General features: G+C 28.5%; 6 protein-coding genes and 1 long non-coding RNA gene across 8 annotated transcripts; 4 read left to right on the plus strand and 3 right to left on the minus strand.

Annotated features, from left to right (window-relative positions):
• The first annotated feature begins 287 nt into the window (after positions 1–287).
• LOC127285971 (uncharacterized) lies at positions 288–1736 on the plus strand. 2 transcript variants are annotated; one of them, XM_051312215.1, is made up of 2 exons: positions 288–454; positions 1087–1736. In XM_051312215.1, the coding sequence occupies exon 2, from the start codon at positions 1101–1103 to the stop codon at positions 1554–1556; it is 456 nt and encodes a 151-aa protein (XP_051168172.1). In that variant the 5' UTR covers positions 288–454; positions 1087–1100; the 3' UTR covers positions 1557–1736. The 2 variants fall into 2 exon arrangements, with proteins under 2 accessions (XP_051168172.1, XP_051168171.1); XM_051312214.1 differs by lacking the exon at positions 288–454 and adding an exon at positions 890–1000.
• An 837-nt stretch (positions 1737–2573) lies between these two features.
• On the minus strand, positions 2574–3081 carry LOC127285972 (histone H2B-like). The gene has a single exon (XM_051312216.1). The coding sequence runs from the start codon at positions 3001–3003 to the stop codon at positions 2629–2631; it is 375 nt and encodes a 124-aa protein (XP_051168173.1). The 5' UTR covers positions 3004–3081; the 3' UTR covers positions 2574–2628.
• Positions 3082–3207: 126 nt separating this feature from the next.
• On the plus strand, positions 3208–3715 carry LOC127285973 (histone H2A-like). The gene has a single exon (XM_051312217.1). The coding sequence runs from the start codon at positions 3276–3278 to the stop codon at positions 3648–3650; it is 375 nt and encodes a 124-aa protein (XP_051168174.1). The 5' UTR covers positions 3208–3275; the 3' UTR covers positions 3651–3715.
• Positions 3716–13566: 9851 nt separating this feature from the next.
• Positions 13567–18429, plus strand: LOC127285978 (uncharacterized). Its single transcript, XR_007843687.1, has 3 exons — positions 13567–13688; positions 17621–17884; positions 18077–18429. It is a non-coding gene; the product is annotated as an uncharacterized LOC127285978 (long non-coding RNA).
• LOC127285974 (histone H1-like) lies at positions 13969–14720 on the minus strand. The gene has a single exon (XM_051312218.1). The coding sequence runs from the start codon at positions 14630–14632 to the stop codon at positions 14054–14056; it is 579 nt and encodes a 192-aa protein (XP_051168175.1). The 5' UTR covers positions 14633–14720; the 3' UTR covers positions 13969–14053.
• Positions 16244–16776, minus strand: LOC127285976 (histone H3). Its single transcript, XM_051312219.1, has one exon. It carries the CDS (start codon positions 16707–16709, stop codon positions 16299–16301), a length of 411 nt encoding a protein of 136 aa, XP_051168176.1. The 5' UTR covers positions 16710–16776; the 3' UTR covers positions 16244–16298.
• Positions 16907–17349, plus strand: LOC127285977 (histone H4-like). The gene has a single exon (XM_051312220.1). The coding sequence runs from the start codon at positions 16978–16980 to the stop codon at positions 17287–17289; it is 312 nt and encodes a 103-aa protein (XP_051168177.1). The 5' UTR covers positions 16907–16977; the 3' UTR covers positions 17290–17349.
• Positions 18430–19073: the final 644 nt, after the last annotated feature.

The following is a 19073-nucleotide window of genomic DNA, read 5'->3' on the forward strand; positions in this document are numbered from 1 at the left end:
CGTTTGGCAAAGACTCTCCCCCCACCTTTCTCAGTGCGTGACATAAATTCAGACACTTATATAAAAAAATACTTATACTATTTTTTTTCCATAAAGAACAAAAAAAAATATTTTTATCTCTGAATTTAAAAGATCGACTATAAATTTGACGTGGAATCGCCCATAAATAACAAAAACAGAAAATATTTTCTCAGGCGTTGAAATTAATATTATCCTTTTCTATCATATATTTCTCTATCTCTCTTCGATTATAGAAAAAAACAATTACTAAAGTGAGATAAATTTCTGTGATGATATTGTCGTATTATATATTAAAAGTATTGATGGCATTCAGAAAAGTGAGATATCAAAATTTCTATATAAACTTCCTAGAACCAGTTATTAATATTCGACTTAGTTTTAATCAAATAATATTTTATTAATTATACTCTACATTTAGGAACAAAAAAAGGAGGTAAGAAATAATTCATATTTTTATCAAAATATACAAACAATATTGTAATCATAATTTTTTTGTAATTTTCCATTTTAGAATGTTTCTAGAATTCTAAATCAAATAAAAGGGTATAATTTATTTATTTTATTAAATTTGCTTGCTTTAAAAAAAAGGTTAAATTTTTCTATCAGATAATTTTCTTTTAGATATATAAAATTATATAATAATATAATTTATTATACTTTATATTCGATAAATAATTCAAAACAAGAAACTCAATTTACCGTGTCAAAACAATGCTCTTGTTTTGAGATGAAAAAACAACAAAAAGATGTATAAATATAATAAGTAAATAATACTATTCTGTAAAAAAATATTGGCTTACTAAAATTCATAAGAAAAATATCAGGGCTTTCTAGCAGAACACTATTATTGTATTTATTTTGCACGCGCTCTGCCGTCAATTTTTAGTACGACCAAGAACTATATTGAGCAATAAGTACAGTGTTTGATTGTATCAAAAAAAAAAAGAAAAAAATAACGACAGGAAAGCGTGCAAAATAAGTACATATAAGTAGTATTCTGCTAGAAAGTCCTGATATTTTTCTCCCTGTGATATAAATAAAAACTCTTTTTCTTCAATTCAACAGAAAACACCATCACTATGTACGGCAGTATTAGAAATACAACAGTAATTGACAATTTGAAATTAATTCACATCAGTTGGGATTTAAATTTCATGGATATTGTTATATCAACATTAGAAGAATCTCCCTTTGAAGTAACATTAAAATCAAGAGCATTTAATTTACCAAATTATAATGGTCCAATGCGTATACATTTAAAATGTATGGAAAGAATTGCCGAGGGGAAATATATGGTGATATGTGTGAAAAGTGATGGTAGACCTGATGATAAAATTGTTGATAATATTATTGTAAATTGTTCACAATACAATTTTGTGTGGTCGAAAAATGTTTTTCAAATAGGTAATACAGTGAAAAATTGTCCCTCAAAACCATTTGAACTTTTTCTACGCGAATTAAAAATGTGTAAAACTTTACTTTTAGATATTACATTATCAGAAATTAGAAACACTCAAGTCATTGAAAAGTCATGATTTATTATTAAATTATTATATATAGCGATATATTTTATTTCGACAATAAATTAAAAATTAATTTCATAATAAATTATATTCAGTATTGCATATATTGCTTTTTGACAAAAGATATAAAATTATAAATTATCTTTTATGTGATCTCGATATTTAATGTTGTAAATATGTATATATTATTAATGTCAATAAGAAATAATAAAGTTACATTGAAAAAATATAATTTTTTTTTAAAACCAAAAATGATTTTAAATATATTGCAGATTATAGTAGTGACGAATATAAGTTAATTAAAATTTATTGCCAGAAGAATAAAGAACCAATAACGAGGCTGAAATTTACTACGTTTATAATAAACGATTTTTAAATGAAAAATTCTATAATTTTTTTTAACCTAAAAAATATTTCTCGTAGTAAAAAATATTTTTTTTGATTAATTTTTTTTATAATTGTTTCCTAATCGTTTATCATAAACGTTGATGATTTTAGTATCGTTAAATTCTATTGAAATTTTAAAGGATATTAAAAGTTATATATAATTTTTGTTTCAAGTTTTACGAAAATTTATCTACACGAAGGTCAAACTCAATCTCTTATTTAAAATAAAACTATAAGTGAGAAATTTAAATTGTTTGTTTTCTGAATTTATAGAAAACTATATGAAAAATAAAATACAAAAAATGTAATAGATTAATTAATTTACGTTAAATTTTTATGAATTTTCAAAAAAAAATGCAAATATAATTAATTAATATATAAATGTATATGGATGTAAAAAATCATTCTTTTTTTTATTAGAAAAAAAAATATAATTTAATTATTTTGTAGATTATTATTATAATATTAGAAAATTAAATTTTTAGAAATTTAAATATCGATGTTTTACTAAAACAATCGAAAATCACACTAAAAGGTTTATGCAAAGAATAAACAAAAAATAAATAAATTATCAATAATTATTTTTTCTTGCAAAAAGTTAAATGTAAATATTGAAGAACAAAAAATTCAAACGTTTAAAAATTTGTTGGCCCTGAAAAGGGCCGATTGTTATTATTTTAGTTTCGTTATTTCAAAGTTACTTGGAACTGGTGTATTTTGTCACAGCTTTGGTACCTTCGGAAACAGCGTGTTTAGCAAGTTCACCGGGAAGAAGAAGTCTCACTGCAGTCTGGATCTCCCGCGATGTAATCGTTGATCTCTTGTTATAATGAGCCAAACGTGAAGACTCAGACGCAATACGCTCGAAAATATCATTTACAAAACTGTTCATAATACTCATTGCTTTGCTGGAAACTCCAGTATCAGGATGAACTTGTTTCAAAACTTTGTAAATGTAGATTGCGTAACTTTCCTTCCTCTTCTTCCGCTTGACTTTCTTGTCGGACTTGCTAATACTTTTCTGGGCTTTACCAGATTTTTTCTCCGCCTTTCCACTTGTTTTAGGAGCCATCTCGAAACTTTTTGATTTATATTCCAGACAGAGATATTTACTTGACGATAATCAGAGACTGAATGGTTTTGCAATTTTTTCGCATTTATTTTATAGACATTGAACAAAAGAACGCCCACCAATGAGAGTGAAGTAAATGACAGGTGTTTCAGGATTGGTGGGGGATCTTTCTATCAAGAGCTATATATAATAAGCAGTAAAAGTGGGAAATTATTATTTTGATTCTAACTACCGAGTAATTAGTATCCTCGACCAAAAAAAAGTTAAACACAATGTCTGGACGTGGTAAAGGAGGAAAAGCAAAGACAAAGTCAAAGACACGGTCAAGTCGTGCTGGACTTCAATTTCCTGTTGGTAGAATTCATCGTTTATTGCGTAAAGGAAATTATGCAGAACGCGTTGGAGCTGGAGCACCCGTTTATTTGGCAGCTGTCATGGAGTACTTGGCCGCCGAAGTGCTTGAATTAGCTGGCAATGCTGCGAGAGATAATAAAAAATCGAGAATCATTCCAAGACATCTCCAGTTGGCCATCAGAAACGATGAAGAATTAAATAAGCTTCTTTCTGGAGTTACTATTGCTCAAGGTGGTGTTCTGCCAAACATTCAGGCAGTTCTTCTACCCAAAAAGACAGAAAAGAAAGCTTAAATTTCTTTTATCTAAAAAGAATTAACAAACATTACAAAACAATCGGCCCTTTTCAGGGCCAACAAGTTTTTAAAACGTTGCTTTTATTTTTGTTATAAAACATTTTCATATGAAAGGACCCCGCATTAAATACACAGAAAATGCCTTATGATTTAATTTGGCTATATTTTGAAAATTTTTAGTTGAAAGTGTTCTGATTGAAAAAAAAATTGTCCAGAAGTCACTGAATTAATTTTTTTATAATATTCACTTTCGAACAAGTGATTTGATGTACGTGAAGTTAGCACTCTAGACATAAAATATATAATTTTTTCCAATTGGAAAGGTTTGGTGGTCGTTTGGTGATCGTTAGGTGCTAGTTTTTAACGTTTGGTGGTCAAAAATAAAAAAACTAGAAAATCTTTCAATTTGGAGTGCCAACTTCACCCTTGCACTCCAGTTTTCAATATTTTTAAAAATTTCCTTTTCGAATCGTTTGGTGGTCGTTTGGTGGTTGTTAGGTGGTGGTTTTTAATGATTGGTGGTCATCCAATTAATAAATATAATCAAATTAAAGAACTTAAGTTACGCAGGCGATTCTGCTCGTGTTCAAAAGGCGCCAGAATTTAAATTAAAGAAATCCAATTACAAATTTGAAAAATACAAAACCCTAATTAACTAACAGTTTATATAAGCCTTTTGATTATTTAGTGTTCTACAACAATATTGTTATTTTTTATTTCATTTTATTATTTAACAACATAATCATTTTTTACTTTATTAAAGTAAAAGTATCAACTTTGATCAATTAACATGGAAATAACTATAACAGTTATTTAATTCAGAATACCTCGTAAAACTGGCATATGTTATTTTCTTTAATTTAAATAATGCCATATGAAAATCGAAGATTCTTAATATCTATAACGGAGTGCTAACTTCACATTTACAATTTCTTTTAAATAATTTTCATAATTTTTAAAATTTCTTTTTCGTATCGTTTGGTGGTCGTTTGGTGGTTGTTAGGTGGTGGTTTTTAATGATTGGTGGTCATCCAATTAATAAATATAATCAAATTAAAGAACTTAAGTTACGCAGGCGATTCTGCTCGTGTTCAAAAGGCGCCAGAATTTAAATTAAAGAAATCCAATTACAAATTTGAAAAATACAAAACCCTAATTAACTAACAGTTTATATAAGCCTTTTGATTATTTAGTGTTCTACAACAATATTGTTATTTTTTATTTCATTTTATTATTTAACAACATAATCATTTTTTACTTTATTAAAGTAAAAGTATCAACTTTGATCAATTAACATGGAAATAACTATAACAGTTATTTAATTCAGAATACCTCGTAAAACTGGCATATGTTATTTTCTTTAATTTAAATAATGCCATATGAAAATCGAAGATTCTTAATATCTATAACGGAGTGCTAACTTCACATTTACAATTTCTTTTAAATAATTTTCATAATTTTTAAAATTTCTTTTTCGTATCGTTTGGTGGTCGTTTGGTGATTGTTAGGTGGTGGTTTTTGATGATTGGTGGTCATCCAATTAATAAATATTAACAAATTAAAAAACTTATGTCCTTATACGGAGGCGATTCTGCTCGTGTTCAAAAGACGCCCGTGCAGCATGCCGAACGCTCCCGCGAAAGATTTGAATTCAACTAAAATGAAATATTTGTTTTTTAATGCAAATTATTAATAAAAATCAATAAAAGATAATAGAATTACCGTATTATTATTATTTTAAAGTAAAATGTGAATTGATATGGTAGAAAAATGTATTTTTCTGGAAATTTTTCTCTATTAAAAAGAGCTGTGCAAGTACCTTTATACGAAGGTGATTCTACTCGAGTTCAAAAGGCGCCAAATTTGAAATTAAAAAAAATTATATTACAAATTCAAATAATACAAAATCTTTAATTAACTTAAAATTCAACTGAACCTTTCAGCGATTTAGTGATTTACAATAATATTGTTAATTCTTATTTTATTTTATTATTTAACTTCATAATATTTTCCTATTTTATCAAATCACACATTGATAAATTAACGTGGAAATAACTATAACAATGTAATATTATTAATTAACAATAAATTAACCATAATTCACAATACCTCGTAAAACAGGCCAATGTAATTTTTTTTATATAAATTTTGCCATATGAAAATCGTGCTAACTATACATTTGCATTTTATTTTAAAAAATTTTTAATTTCTTCATATCAGTTAAAATAAATCTTTGTGTGGTGATTTTTCTTGATTTAATGTCAAAATTGAAAAAATACTTTTGCGTATTCAGTAATGGTTAGAAATTATAGTAGTCTTTTTTTCAATGTTATATGAAGTTAGTAATAATTTTTTCAATTTTTTTTCGTATAACTTCTATATTACTTTTAATATGATGTTTATTAATACTGAAAATATGAAATGAAACATGAAAAACAATAATAAAAGCAATCTTTTCGTTCAAATTTGACAATTAACTCTTTATTTAAATTTTTTTGTTTTTAAAATTTTTCGTAATTATGCATCAATTTTTTTTAGAAGTAATGTATATTGCTGCAATTGGTGTTATTTTCATATTACTGTTGAAATTTTTCTTTCCCTGACATAGATCGTTATGTTCTTCCCAATTTCCATTAATTCTTCTACAGAGTGCAGTAAAATGGCCTGGGACAAAAGCTATTATTCCTGCTAATCTATAAAAAAAATTCATATATTTAGATATGTTCCATTTTTCTATTTAGTATAGTATTTCAAATTTTATATATAAAAGAAAATTAAATTTTCTTATGATTGAATGACTTTTAAACGTCATAAATGTCAAAAAGCATTAGAAATTTTGTAAAACAGAATGGAAAAATTTAAAATGTGTTTTTTTCACTTGTTTCTTGCGATTAGATAAATGACAAAGAATAGTATATTTCGTAATGAGTGTGAGCAATTGCCATTTTTTGATCGAGCGCTTTTTTCGAACAAGCTGTAGGCGAAGCTAATTGCGAGTTCCAAAAACAACGCTCGTTCAAAAATCGGCAACTATGTTCACACAAGTTACCAACAGGGACGTTTACAAAATAAAAATCAAATTTGAAAACACTTTTGTTTGGTTTCGAATCAATGTATTGGAAACAAAAGTAACTTTTGGTTTTATCATCAGAATTGACAGTCAACTAAATTTACCTTTGTTTCAGATATTTGAAACAAAAGTAAATGCCTTTTTACTTTTTTTTTAAACATCAAATTTATAAGTTAACTTCGTTTATTTTTGTTTCAGATCTCTAAATTTTTAATTTTCAGATATCAAAATCAAAAGTAAATTCCTCTTTAGTTTTGTTCAAAAAAGTGCAGGACTCAAGTACACACAAGAGTATTGCTCAAGTGATTTTTGTTAAACAATTTAAACTTATTATTATTACTATTTAGTATCAATTTAATTTGATTTTTATTTAATTTAATTGAAATTAAATTAATTACAAATTAAAGTCAAAACTACTTTTGTTTTAATTTGTGTAAAAAAAAGTAATGTGAAGTAGACTTTTGTTTTAATACCAAATTAGGAATTAAATTCGAAGTGACTTTTTATCCAATATTAAGTGTAAACAAAAGGAATTTGAAGAAGACTTCTGTTTCAACATCTGTGGAAACGAAAATAATATGTAATAGACTTTTGTTTCAATCTGTGTGAACAAAAGTAACGAGGAGTAGACTTTTTTTTCAATACAAAATAAAATTCCAGTCGAATTCAATTTTGCTTCCAAATACGAATAATACTTTTCATAACAAAGTGCAAAAAAATGCCCTTCTTAGCACTGCGTTATGAGAATTATTATTTATATGCAATCAATTTTAATTTAATTTTAAAGAAGAAAAATTAATTAATTTACCTGAAAGTATTATTATCAAAATTCAAGTAGATAGGGAAGTCTTTCGGTGAGCAGGTCATCAGTGTCTGTGATGAAATCATTATCTCCAATTCTATGTATATTTGAACGTTAAAATCTATTTTTACATCTTTAATTTGCCGAGAGCAATTGCTAATAGAGCACTTGTAACTTGAGTGTAAAATAAGAGACTCACTTAGTGCTTCAATTCCTTTGGTTCTAATAATGTCCTCATCAACCGATATTCTCTTTACTTTTTGGAGAACATTATGTCCAGCTTCGCAAGTTTTAGACCTCGAGAAAGTAATTTCTTCTTTCATTAAGTGTTGCCACATAACGGGAAGACAGCAGTAAGCATCTATAACTCTTAGCTGATTTGGACTTGCGCTATTAAATAAGACATTGTATTTTGTACATGGGATTCGTTTACCATAAAGGCCTCCATAAGAATAACTGCACGATGTATATAAACGGGTCCAACATTACGCCCTATCCCTCCAAGGTCCAAGAAGCATAAAACAAAATTAACCACATCTTTAATAGAGTCCGATTTTGCTTTCAGATATTGAAGATATGAGGGACTATCTGTTGCAGCAATTGAGATTATTGACATAATTGAGTCAAAAGCACATGTGTTTTTCACCGTAACTGATTTTTTGTCAATTAGGAGTCGCGTTTTAGCAAGATTTCTATTTTGCAGAAACAATTTCACTTTTTTGTTTTTACTGTCTAAATTTATCTCAATTTGTTTTATTTCTGGAAATGGTTGAAAATATTTAGTTCGTTTCTTCTTCGGTACAGTTTCTGCAGGTGAATTGGAAAGAGGCAGAGTTAAGACCGGATTTATTTTCTTGGCTTTGTTCCGCCAGTTTTCTATTAATAATAATTCGTCTGTTTCGATATTCCTGTCTTTATTATCCCAATTTAATTCGTCATTATTATTATTATTATTATCAAGCTCTGATGATGCACTTTCATCAAATTCGATTTCTCGAATATTGCAGCTTTCATTTCTTTCTCGTGGTTCCGGATCTTTTGCAATATTTTTAATTTGTTCATCATCATTGGTCTCTAAATTATTATTTTCTGTAACTTCCAGATTACTCTTTAATTCGGAACTAATTAATTTACTCGAACTTATATTGATTGCGCCTTGCATTGCACGCCAATAAATGATAAATAATTTGTGAACGTCCGTTAATCGAGCTCCCTGCAGAATTTGATTTTTCAATTCGTTGAAATGTCCTTCAGAAGAAGCACTTGATCCTCGAAGAATTTCGCATTTGAAAAATGGCGTCATTACTGCAGACCACAGAGGAAACTGTTTTGACAGTCTTATCATATCTTGTGCAAATAAAGGGAGATAAAACGGATTTGGATCAATTCCTTTTTCGTCACCTTTGATAGAAAATAGAAACAAATATAAAAATTACACACTTAAAGTAGAATAGATTAAATCAAATTCTTAAACTAGTTTTAATTTGAAAAAATAATATATTGAACTAAAATTAAGAAAAAATTAAACAGTAGTTCTGTTCAAAATTATGAGCGTCAACAAAAAACTTACCGATTTTCACATTCTGAACAATCAAATCAATCCACGACTCAATTTTCTGAGAATAATTAATTTCTTCGTAGAAAGTTGAACTCTCTTCCAGAGGATCTTGATTATTAGCTTTTAGTTTCAATGTAATTTTTTTGTATTCTTCACTTTCTTCATTTGGAATTAGCAGTTTTATGGACGAATGATCTTCTGTGGATATAAGATTATTCAAGAATTTTCTAGCTTCTTTGGCGGGCATAGGTACATTCATACCATTTACATTTTTGCTTTCATAATTATGTGTTGTCACAATTAAAATCATAGTTAAAATGGTTTTAAACCGTTCAAAATTACTGCATGAAACTAGAAGGGCCACACATCGCATTAAAAAATCTTTCACAGCAATATTTTTAATTTGAAAACATTTCAAACGTGAGAAAATGGCCATGAAATGAGCTACGTCAACTCTTATAAATGTATCATCTGGTCGGTAATCCACTTGCAGTTGAAGAACCTCAAAACAAGTATCAACATATTCTTTAATTGACTTTCTGTTGAAAACAACGGAAAGTGTTCGCAATAAAGCTTTCGAAAAATCGCAGACAGCGATTTTTGGTACAGGAGCACCCGCCATAAGCCACCTCTTTAAAAAAAAGTCGAATGTTGCACTATCTTGAGACTCTGACAATAAAAGTCCAACTGACACTAATGTGTGTTTCACATTTATAATTATTTCTGTAGCAAATATATGACCTGATAGATCACCATTTGGCAGCTTTAGCTTATTTGCTAACGATCCTGAAGAGTCTATTGATATTTCCGAAAGATTTTTTTTTACCCGACTTTGCTCTTTCCACATGTAAATCATTTCAGGCATGAATATGTGAAGAGTGAAATCATCCAGTGCAATATGGTGTATGCTGCCACTATAAGGTGATGTGTATTTCAACTTTTGCAGTGTAAGAACAGGATTAATTCCGTCTTTCGATGAAAGACCTAAGTCTTTTTCTCTTTGTTGCTGCTTTAATTTTCTTAAAACCATTTGGTCATAAAGAATTGGAGCATTAGCATCTTCTACGCGCATTTCTTCTCGAGCAATATTGCGCTGCAAATTTGCAGCTCCTTCAAAAACTACTTTCTTCCCCAACTCGTCACGCTCATAAAACTTTAACTGACGTTTTACCTTCTCGTGAGGTTTACCGCTGGTATCATTGGTTTTAATTTTTAAAACTAAATCTCCACCCGGAAGAGGTTCTTTATCTGCAATAGCAAAAAATTCATTATTGCAAATTTTACTTTTGCAACGTCCAAATATTTTTAAAAAAATGGCAGTTTTGTCTCGAGAAGGATGAGGTTTTTTGAATGTATAAGCGCAGGGGAGACGTAATTGTCGCCAGACCTCTTTCATGATAATATTTGACCAGACACGAGGTTTCAAAACGTATTTTTCGCAAGTTTTATATCTTACCATTTCAGGCTTCATCAATTCATATAGCTCACTTTTGATGATGACTAGAAAAGTTTTATCATTTTCTGAAATTGAGTCATTAAACTGGAAGTGGCTTTCATCATCAGAAAGACTGTCTTCATCATTCTCCGTTGAACATCCAGGTTCATTGTCAATATTTCTTTGAATTTTATTTATTTCAGGAATACCAAGCGCGTCGAAAACTAAAGCTCTTAATCTATTCCTATTTTCACGAAGGTTTCTATATACATCTTGAGCAGTCCAATGGCCATTCAAACTTTTGCTCACACTTTTATAAAAATCGGATGAATATGGAGGCAGTTTCTCTTCAAGAATTTCTTTACTGCTTTCTTGATTCAAAATTGCATCTACTGCTTCGTTTGTTGAAACTTTCGGCTTCCGCGGCATCTATAAAATCATAAATGAAATTTTTAATTCTAAGATTTAATATAAGGAACATGTAAGCTCACCGTGTGAAGATTTGAGGACCATTAATAGAAAGTAAAATTTTTCTATTACTTGCTTCAGTATCACGTATAGGCTCCTGTAAACAAAAATGCTTTCATTTCTAACATGCAGAATTAATTTTTAAATATTTTGATAACATGTGCGAAAAACATTATAATATGTAATTATTATAGTAACTTAGTAATTCTCCACGAGCAACACTATCTAGATTATTTTAAACAAATTTATGAAAAATTGCCATTAAAAAATTCTGAAATTTCTCGGCAATTCTTTCACATAGGTAAACAAACATGTTTTCCTTTCGCAACTTGGAATTACAATCTTCTTACAAATCCAAATCAAATTATTGTAGCAAATTTGCATTTTAATCTTGCTGTAAATGAAAATTAAATTTCTAATAATTTTAAATTGCAAACGGGGGATATTTTTGTAAATATGTATAAAATTTGTTGTAAATTTTATAGAAAATATATTTCCACTTGGGTTGTGTATCAATGTAATGATTTAATTATAGAAAAATTTGCTAATTTTAATAATAAATGAAACTTTTTCTGAAATATCTGTGTTGAATATATCGAAAGATAATATAATGTGGACATACAAAATATTCTAAATGTAAAATATTGCATATATTAAAGAGTATCAAAATGTATGAAAAAACAAGAAATTTTGAATAAAAATATATCCCGTTTTAAAAGAATATAATATTTATGTGAAGATTTTGTACTTACTCTAGCGTACTCAATATTTTTTTTAACGTAAACTTAGTATTAAAAACTAAATTTTCCTTTTTCTTCTTTAATGCGGCTTGTCAACGTAAATTACAAATCAAGAAAAGACCTGTTAGTCACTTAGAAAAACAGGGTTTCCAACAAGATGAAACGAAATCTCTAATTTGGAAATGTATCGAAGTTTTTTCACTTCGATAACTCTAAATTTAAGCTACTTGCACAGCTCGTCTGCTGCCTGAGTAGCAGGGTTGGGCGCGTAAAGAACCTTTAGGCTGGAGTTCTATGACAGCGTTTTGTGTTGCGTTTTGTAACTAGGTCATGAGTGCAAATACAGCAAACATATACAGGCAGTATCTTAAGGCCAACGCAGAATAGAAACGTAACCGGAATCGTAATCGTAAACGGAAGAATAAGTTAGAGAAGGATAAACAATATACCTATCCTTCTCTAACTCATTCTTCCGTTTACGTTTGCGATTGCGTTTACGATTACGACGCTATTCTGCTCAGGCCTTTATATGCTGTCCTTCCGGTTTGGACACTTTTTGAATTGTCCTGAGCGTTCTATTACAATGTTGTTAGTCTATGGCATATAATCATAGACATATGATGGAGCTTCTACAATAGCTCCAAAAAGCAAGTCCAACTCCAAGTCCCTTGGAGATGGATGCGCGCGCATCGTGTTGACATTTATTTTTTTAAGATAATTGATAATAAATAGTAATTAATTATTAATTTATGAGTAATTAATTAATAATCTAACAATTAATTAACTAATAATGAGTAATTACCATCAATTATCTTAAAAAAATAAAAATTACACGATGTATTTTTTGAATTTGTAATTGGATTTCTTTAATTTAAATTCTGGTGCCGTTTGAACACGAGCAGAATCGCCTCCGTATAAGGACATAAAGGCGCATTCAGACCTTCGACTGCCTGCACAGGCAGCCTCCCACCACGCTGTCTGTGCAGGCAGTCGAAGGTCTGAATGCGCCTTAAGTTTTTTAATTTGTTAATATTTATTAATTGGATGACCACCAATCATCAAAAACCACCACCTAACAACCACCAAACGACCACCAAACGATACGAAAAAGAAATTTTAAAAATTATGAAAATTATTTAAAAGAAATTGTAAATGTGAAGTTAGCACTCCGTTATAGATATTAAGAATCTTCGATTTTCATATGGCATTATTTAAATTAAAGAAAATAACATATGCCAGTTTTACGAGGTATTCTGAATTAAATAACTGTTATAGTTATTTCCATGTTAATTGATCAAAGTTGATACTTTTACTTTAATAAAGTAAAAAATGATTATGTTGTTAAATAATAAAATGAAATAAAAAATAACAATATTGTTGTAGAACACTAAATAATCAAAAGGCTTATATAAACTGTTAGTTAATTAGGGTTTTGTATTTTTCAAATTTGTAATTGGATTTCTTTAATTTAAATTCTGGCGCCTTTTGAACACGAGCAGAATCGCCTGCGTAACTTAAGTTCTTTAATTTGATTATATTTATTAATTGGATGACCACCAATCATTAAAAACCACCACCTAACAACCACCAAACGACCACCAAACGATTCGAAAAGGAAATTTTTAAAAATATTGAAAACTGGAGTGCAAGGGTGAAGTTGGCACTCCAAATTGAAAGATTTTCTAGTTTTTTTATTTTTGACCACCAAACGTTAAAAACTAGCACCTAACGATCACCAAACGACCACCAAACCTTTCCAATTGGAAAAAATTATATATTTTATGTCTAGAGTGCTAACTTCACGTACATGATTTGCCCACTTAGATACGTAAATTCATTAGGCGCAGCGTTGTTTCGACATTTTTTTTTAGCTAAACTATTTATTCAGTGACGTCCGGACAATTTTTTCTTTCCATCAGGACACATTCAATTAAAAATTCTCAAAATATAGCCAAATTTAACCGTAAGTCATTTTCTGTGTACGGGGTTCTTTAATTTCATAATTATTTAAATATTTTATTTTCTATATTCACAGAATGTCGATTATAATCTTGAGCGTTCAAATTAATTATTTCAATCAAATATTTAAAATTGACAAAGAAAATTTTCACATTTTGAAGGTTAAATTTTATTTATAAATGAATCAAAAATAAATTAATATTGACATACAGTTTTACTAATGTCAAATAATATTAAATATGTATTTGAAAAAAAGATAATTCTACGAAAGAAATATTTGGTGGCCCTGAAAAGGGCCGATTGGATACGGATTTATTAATTTTTAAAAAAATAAATTCATTTTTATTTTCTTTTTATTTAGCGGCAGTTTTAACGGGTTTTTTTTGGAGTAATCTTTTTTGATTTAGGAATTTTGGGCTTTGTAGGTAAAGTTTTTGCCTTTTCTTTCGTTAGAGTTTTTTTCGTCGTTGCACTTTTCACTTTTGTAGTTCCGGCTTTTTTAACTGGAGACTTCGTTGTGACAGCTGTCTTCTTTGTAGAAGCAACTTTTGTTACTTTAGATTTTTTAGCAACTGCTTTCTCCACGATTTTTTCCGAATTTGACGGTGCTTTCTTTGGCTTTGAAATTTTTGATTTTGAGCCTAATTTGAAAGATCCAGAAGCTCCTTTTCCTTTAGTTTGAATAATATCTCCCTGTTCAACTGCACTTTTTAAATATTTCTTGATGAAGGGCGCTAGCCTAACGACATCAATAGCATATGTACCGATAATATACTTCTTAATGGCTTGTAAAGATGAACCACCACGTTCATTGAGTGTAGAAATGGCAGCTAACACCATTTCAGAAGTTTTCGGATGATTAGGTTTAGATTTTGGTTTTTTAATGTTGGATGAAGAACTTAACTTTTTTGGAGTTGTTCCTCCAACCGAAGTAGATAATTCAGTCATTTTTTTTAGGTTTGCTATTACTTAGCAATGACACTGGGTAATGTTACACACTTTACCTCTACGAAGGAAATCACAATATCATCAGCAACTTGAATTGGCAACGTATAAATATTGAAGCACGAACGGTGAAGAAAGGCCTTTGTAAATTTTCAATAATAATTTCTAATTTCAGCCCAATATTTTATAAATTATTTTCATTTTTCTTAATGTTTACAACTAAGATAAAATAATTTTTTTTGAAAAATACTTCACAAATTCTGAATTTACAAAACGAGATGAAAAAAAGACCTATTTGATAGTCAAATTTGTTTAAAAAATACATGTGAAAGTAAGTTCATGTCACGTTCATTACTCGAAATTTTGTTGAATATATAGAAAAAAAACATAATGATTAGATAATAGAATATGTTTAATGATCTTACTTGTAAAAAATTAAAATCTGATTTATTATTAAACGTATTTTAGAGTAAATAGAAAATATTTAACAATAAAAAATACAATTAAAAAAATTAATATAGACTCAAAATCATATAAAATGCTTGTCCAAAAAAATGTGAAACAAACAAATTTTTAAATAATTTTATAGATTTAAATTAATTTAATTGATTTAATTAATTAGATAATTAATTTAATTCTGGTATAAACAATCATAAATTAATACCTATAAAATATAATTTATATGGTAGTAATGAAAAAACTTGCATTATTGTTATATACTATAGAACGTGATCCGTTTTTTTATATATGCATATTTTACAAAATATTAATATACCTATATGAGACGATTTTTTTATTACATTACATTTTTAATATTTAAAATTAAACCTATAAAGAAAATCCGAAAAACAAAATACATAAGATATTACAAAATGATCTTTGTGACCTTTAGTGTTTATTTATAAGTGTTTTCTTTTACATACAACAGTTATGATTTCTTATATTTGAAATTCACATAGAATTGATTTTCGATAATTTCACACATGGCGAAAAATTTAATTTATAAAAATATTAAATGTTTGTCAGTCAAATTTTATAAAATTATATTTATTTTTATAAATTTTAGTAATAAATACCAATAAATTTAATTAAATAAATAGAATAATTGTAAATTATATTATTTAATAGTAAGGAAGACAAAGTGTTTCAGACAATAATTTCTCTTTTTTTTCATTTCAAATTTTGAAAATAAACTGTGTACTACTTGTTTGGACTTTATAATAATATAAACAATGAAATAAAAGAAAAATTTAACTGTTAAAAATAAAGGAAAATTGATGAAAAATAATATACTGTAACAAAAATGTACAATGAAAAAATAAATTTTATCTTATGTTAATACTTATAAAATTTTTAAATTTAATTATAAATATAAGCTAAATTTAAATGCGCTAATAGATTCTATTGATTTATTATTATAAAATAAATTGTAAAAAAACCCTATGGTTTTTACAATCAAGATTAAAATATATTTTTGAGAACCATAATTTCGATTATTGATCATTGAGATTAGTATTATATAAATTAAAATATATATATTCTATTTGAGAATATATGAAAAATGTAAATCGTGTTTGAAAAAAAAATTATTCTTCGTAAAAAACATTTGTTGGCCCTGAAAAGGGCCGATTGTTCTTTTTTTTTTTTTTTTGATTTGCAAGCGGGAAAATTAAGCACGTTCTCCACGGATACGACGAGCTAATTGAATGTCTTTTGGCATAATTGTGACTCGTTTAGCATGAATGGCACACAAGTTGGTATCTTCGAAAAGACCAACCAAATAGGCTTCACTAGCTTCCTGGAGGGCCATGACAGCTGAACTTTGAAAACGTAAATCTGTTTTAAAATCTTGAGCGATTTCACGGACGAGACGCTGGAAAGGTAATTTCCTAATCAAAAGTTCGGTACTTTTTTGATACCGACGGATTTCCCTAAGAGCGACAGTTCCAGGCCTATACCTGTGCGGCTTTTTTACTCCTCCAGTTGCTGGTGCACTTTTCCTTGCTGCTTTTGTCGCAAGCTGTTTCCTTGGAGCTTTTCCTCCCGTTGACTTACGAGCAGTCTGTTTGGTACGAGCCATTTTTGTTTTTCTCTTGAGTAACGAAAGTTCTCTAACAGTAATCAAAACGAGAATAGTATATTTTTTTTTCTTATGTGAGACTTTTATAAACTTCTCACTTCTGTACAAAATCAAGTGGTAGGGGATTAAAAATCGATGATTGGTCAATTAAGCAAGAGAGGGAGAAGACTATTGTCAGAGACTATAAAAGGGCCACAAATTCAGGTGGAACTTGAATCTCTGTTGTGGTTTTCTTTATTATTGACGTATTTTCGTAGTCGCCGAAAAAATGACTGGTCGTGGTAAAGGAGGAAAAGGATTGGGAAAAGGAGGAGCGAAAAGGCATCGTAAAGTTCTTCGTGATAACATTCAGGGTATCACAAAACCAGCGATTCGTCGTCTGGCTCGTCGCGGTGGTGTAAAACGTATTTCAGGATTGATTTACGAAGAAACTCGCGGAGTATTGAAAGTATTTTTGGAAAATGTTATCCGCGATGCTGTTACATACACCGAACATGCTAAAAGGAAGACTGTCACATCAATGGATGTTGTCTATGCTCTAAAACGTCAGGGACGTACTCTCTACGGTTTCGGCGGCTAAATTCCTTTTCATTAAAAAAGAAGAAAAAAATAACAATCGGCCCTTTTCAGGGCCACCAAACATTTTTTCGTAGAATTTTTTTATTTTTATAAACATAATTGATATTGTACTTGATTAATATAACATGAATTATTTGAATAATGAATATTTAAATATAAGTCAGCTTCTTACTGTAAAATAAGGAATCAGTTTCATTCTATAAAAGTTGGTTGGTTGGTTGGTTATGTTTATTGGCCTCTTGTCCCCGAGGGTCAAATAGCCATGAAAAAATTATATAGATTGTAGACTTCTGTATATTTTACATCCTGTAACTTGCATTCCGTTTTTTTAGATTTGGAGACGTGTAGCATAATCTATAAAAGTTAGATTTTTCTCTCCGTGTAGGACAGGTGTACGGAAAAATCGCCTTTTTGTACGTCAGAGTGGGGATGAGTTCGATCTTTAGAAATGCGGTATATGAATTTTCGTTAGTATACAAATGCCAGTCTTGAAAGATATAGAGGCAAAATAAAATTATTAAAACGCACTTGTTTCTACTTTGCGGTTTTTGAAGCATAATAATTTACATAAATCATCAAAAAATTGTTATTAAAAGGTTAGTAATTCATATTTGTCTTATTTGTTAACTATTAAAAAATAATTCAAGTGTGCAAGTAATATCGCTGGGCATTTTTTTTTAGGACTGTGGGGGGGGGGGGCAAGTAGTAATTTTATAATATTTTTAAAAAATTTAATAATCGAATATTGTGTATAAAAAAAAAAATTCTTTTTATTTTTCTTTTTACAGAATGCACAAAAAAATGAATGGAATCAATTGCATTGTTACATTGATAACTTTTATACAAATATTCCAATATCACATTATTGATGGCATATTAGAAACTGAAACACAAATTGACAGAAAATATTTACTTGAAGTAAAATGGAGTTTAAATTATGAAAGAGAAACAACAGCGCTACAAGAACTACTATTTCAAAATCCTCCAAAATCATTTACATTCAATTTAAAAAATGAAGATTATCCAAAAAATTTGCGCATTCATTTGAAATGTATGAAAAATCTTGACAGCGACAGATATATTGTAGTATCTGTTGAAAGTGACGATGATGAACAGAATAAAAATAAAATTTTGAATAAAATTAGTTTAGATTGTAAAGAAGGTCAAAATGGTGAAAATTGGGAGAAACATTATTTTCCAGTAAAAGATGAAATCAAAATATTACCTTCAAAACGAATAGAAGATTTTATTCGAGAAATAAAAGAAAAACGTTGTTTGGAATTGTTAATAACTTTAACACAGATTGATTACATCAGTTACTCAAGTTATTTTAATCGAAATTTATATAATAGAAATTATTAGAAAATGTGAGGTTAGGAGTGACGTCACCTAAATATAAATCCTGTCTGCGCGATTCATCCATATATATATAAAATCTTGTGTACTTATATTTTCTAAAATATAATTTTTAATAAAAAAATTTTGAAAAAAGAAATAAAAAAAGATTTAATATTTACAACTTACAACTATGTTTAAAATGGATTTTCAATATTAAAGGTATGTGGGAACCTCCCACGTGACCTAGTATGGGAAAATGTGTTTTGGTAGTATACATTTCACTCTAAAATGAGAAAAGATTTTTGTCTAAAATTTTGAGGGATTATAGATTAGGGTTCAAAGAATCTCGCTGTTCTCCGAAAAATACATAATTTTGCGTTAAATTATTAAAAAATTAAGTTTAAAAAGTGGCATTTTTAAACGAAAATGAAAAGAAACATGGCGGCG

Source organism: Leptopilina boulardi, unplaced genomic scaffold, assembly GCF_019393585.1.
Source record: "Leptopilina boulardi isolate dan_hultmark-lab unplaced genomic scaffold, ZJU_Lbou_2.1 LbouV2_342, whole genome shotgun sequence".
NCBI classification, from domain to species: domain Eukaryota; kingdom Metazoa; phylum Arthropoda; class Insecta; order Hymenoptera; family Figitidae; genus Leptopilina; species Leptopilina boulardi.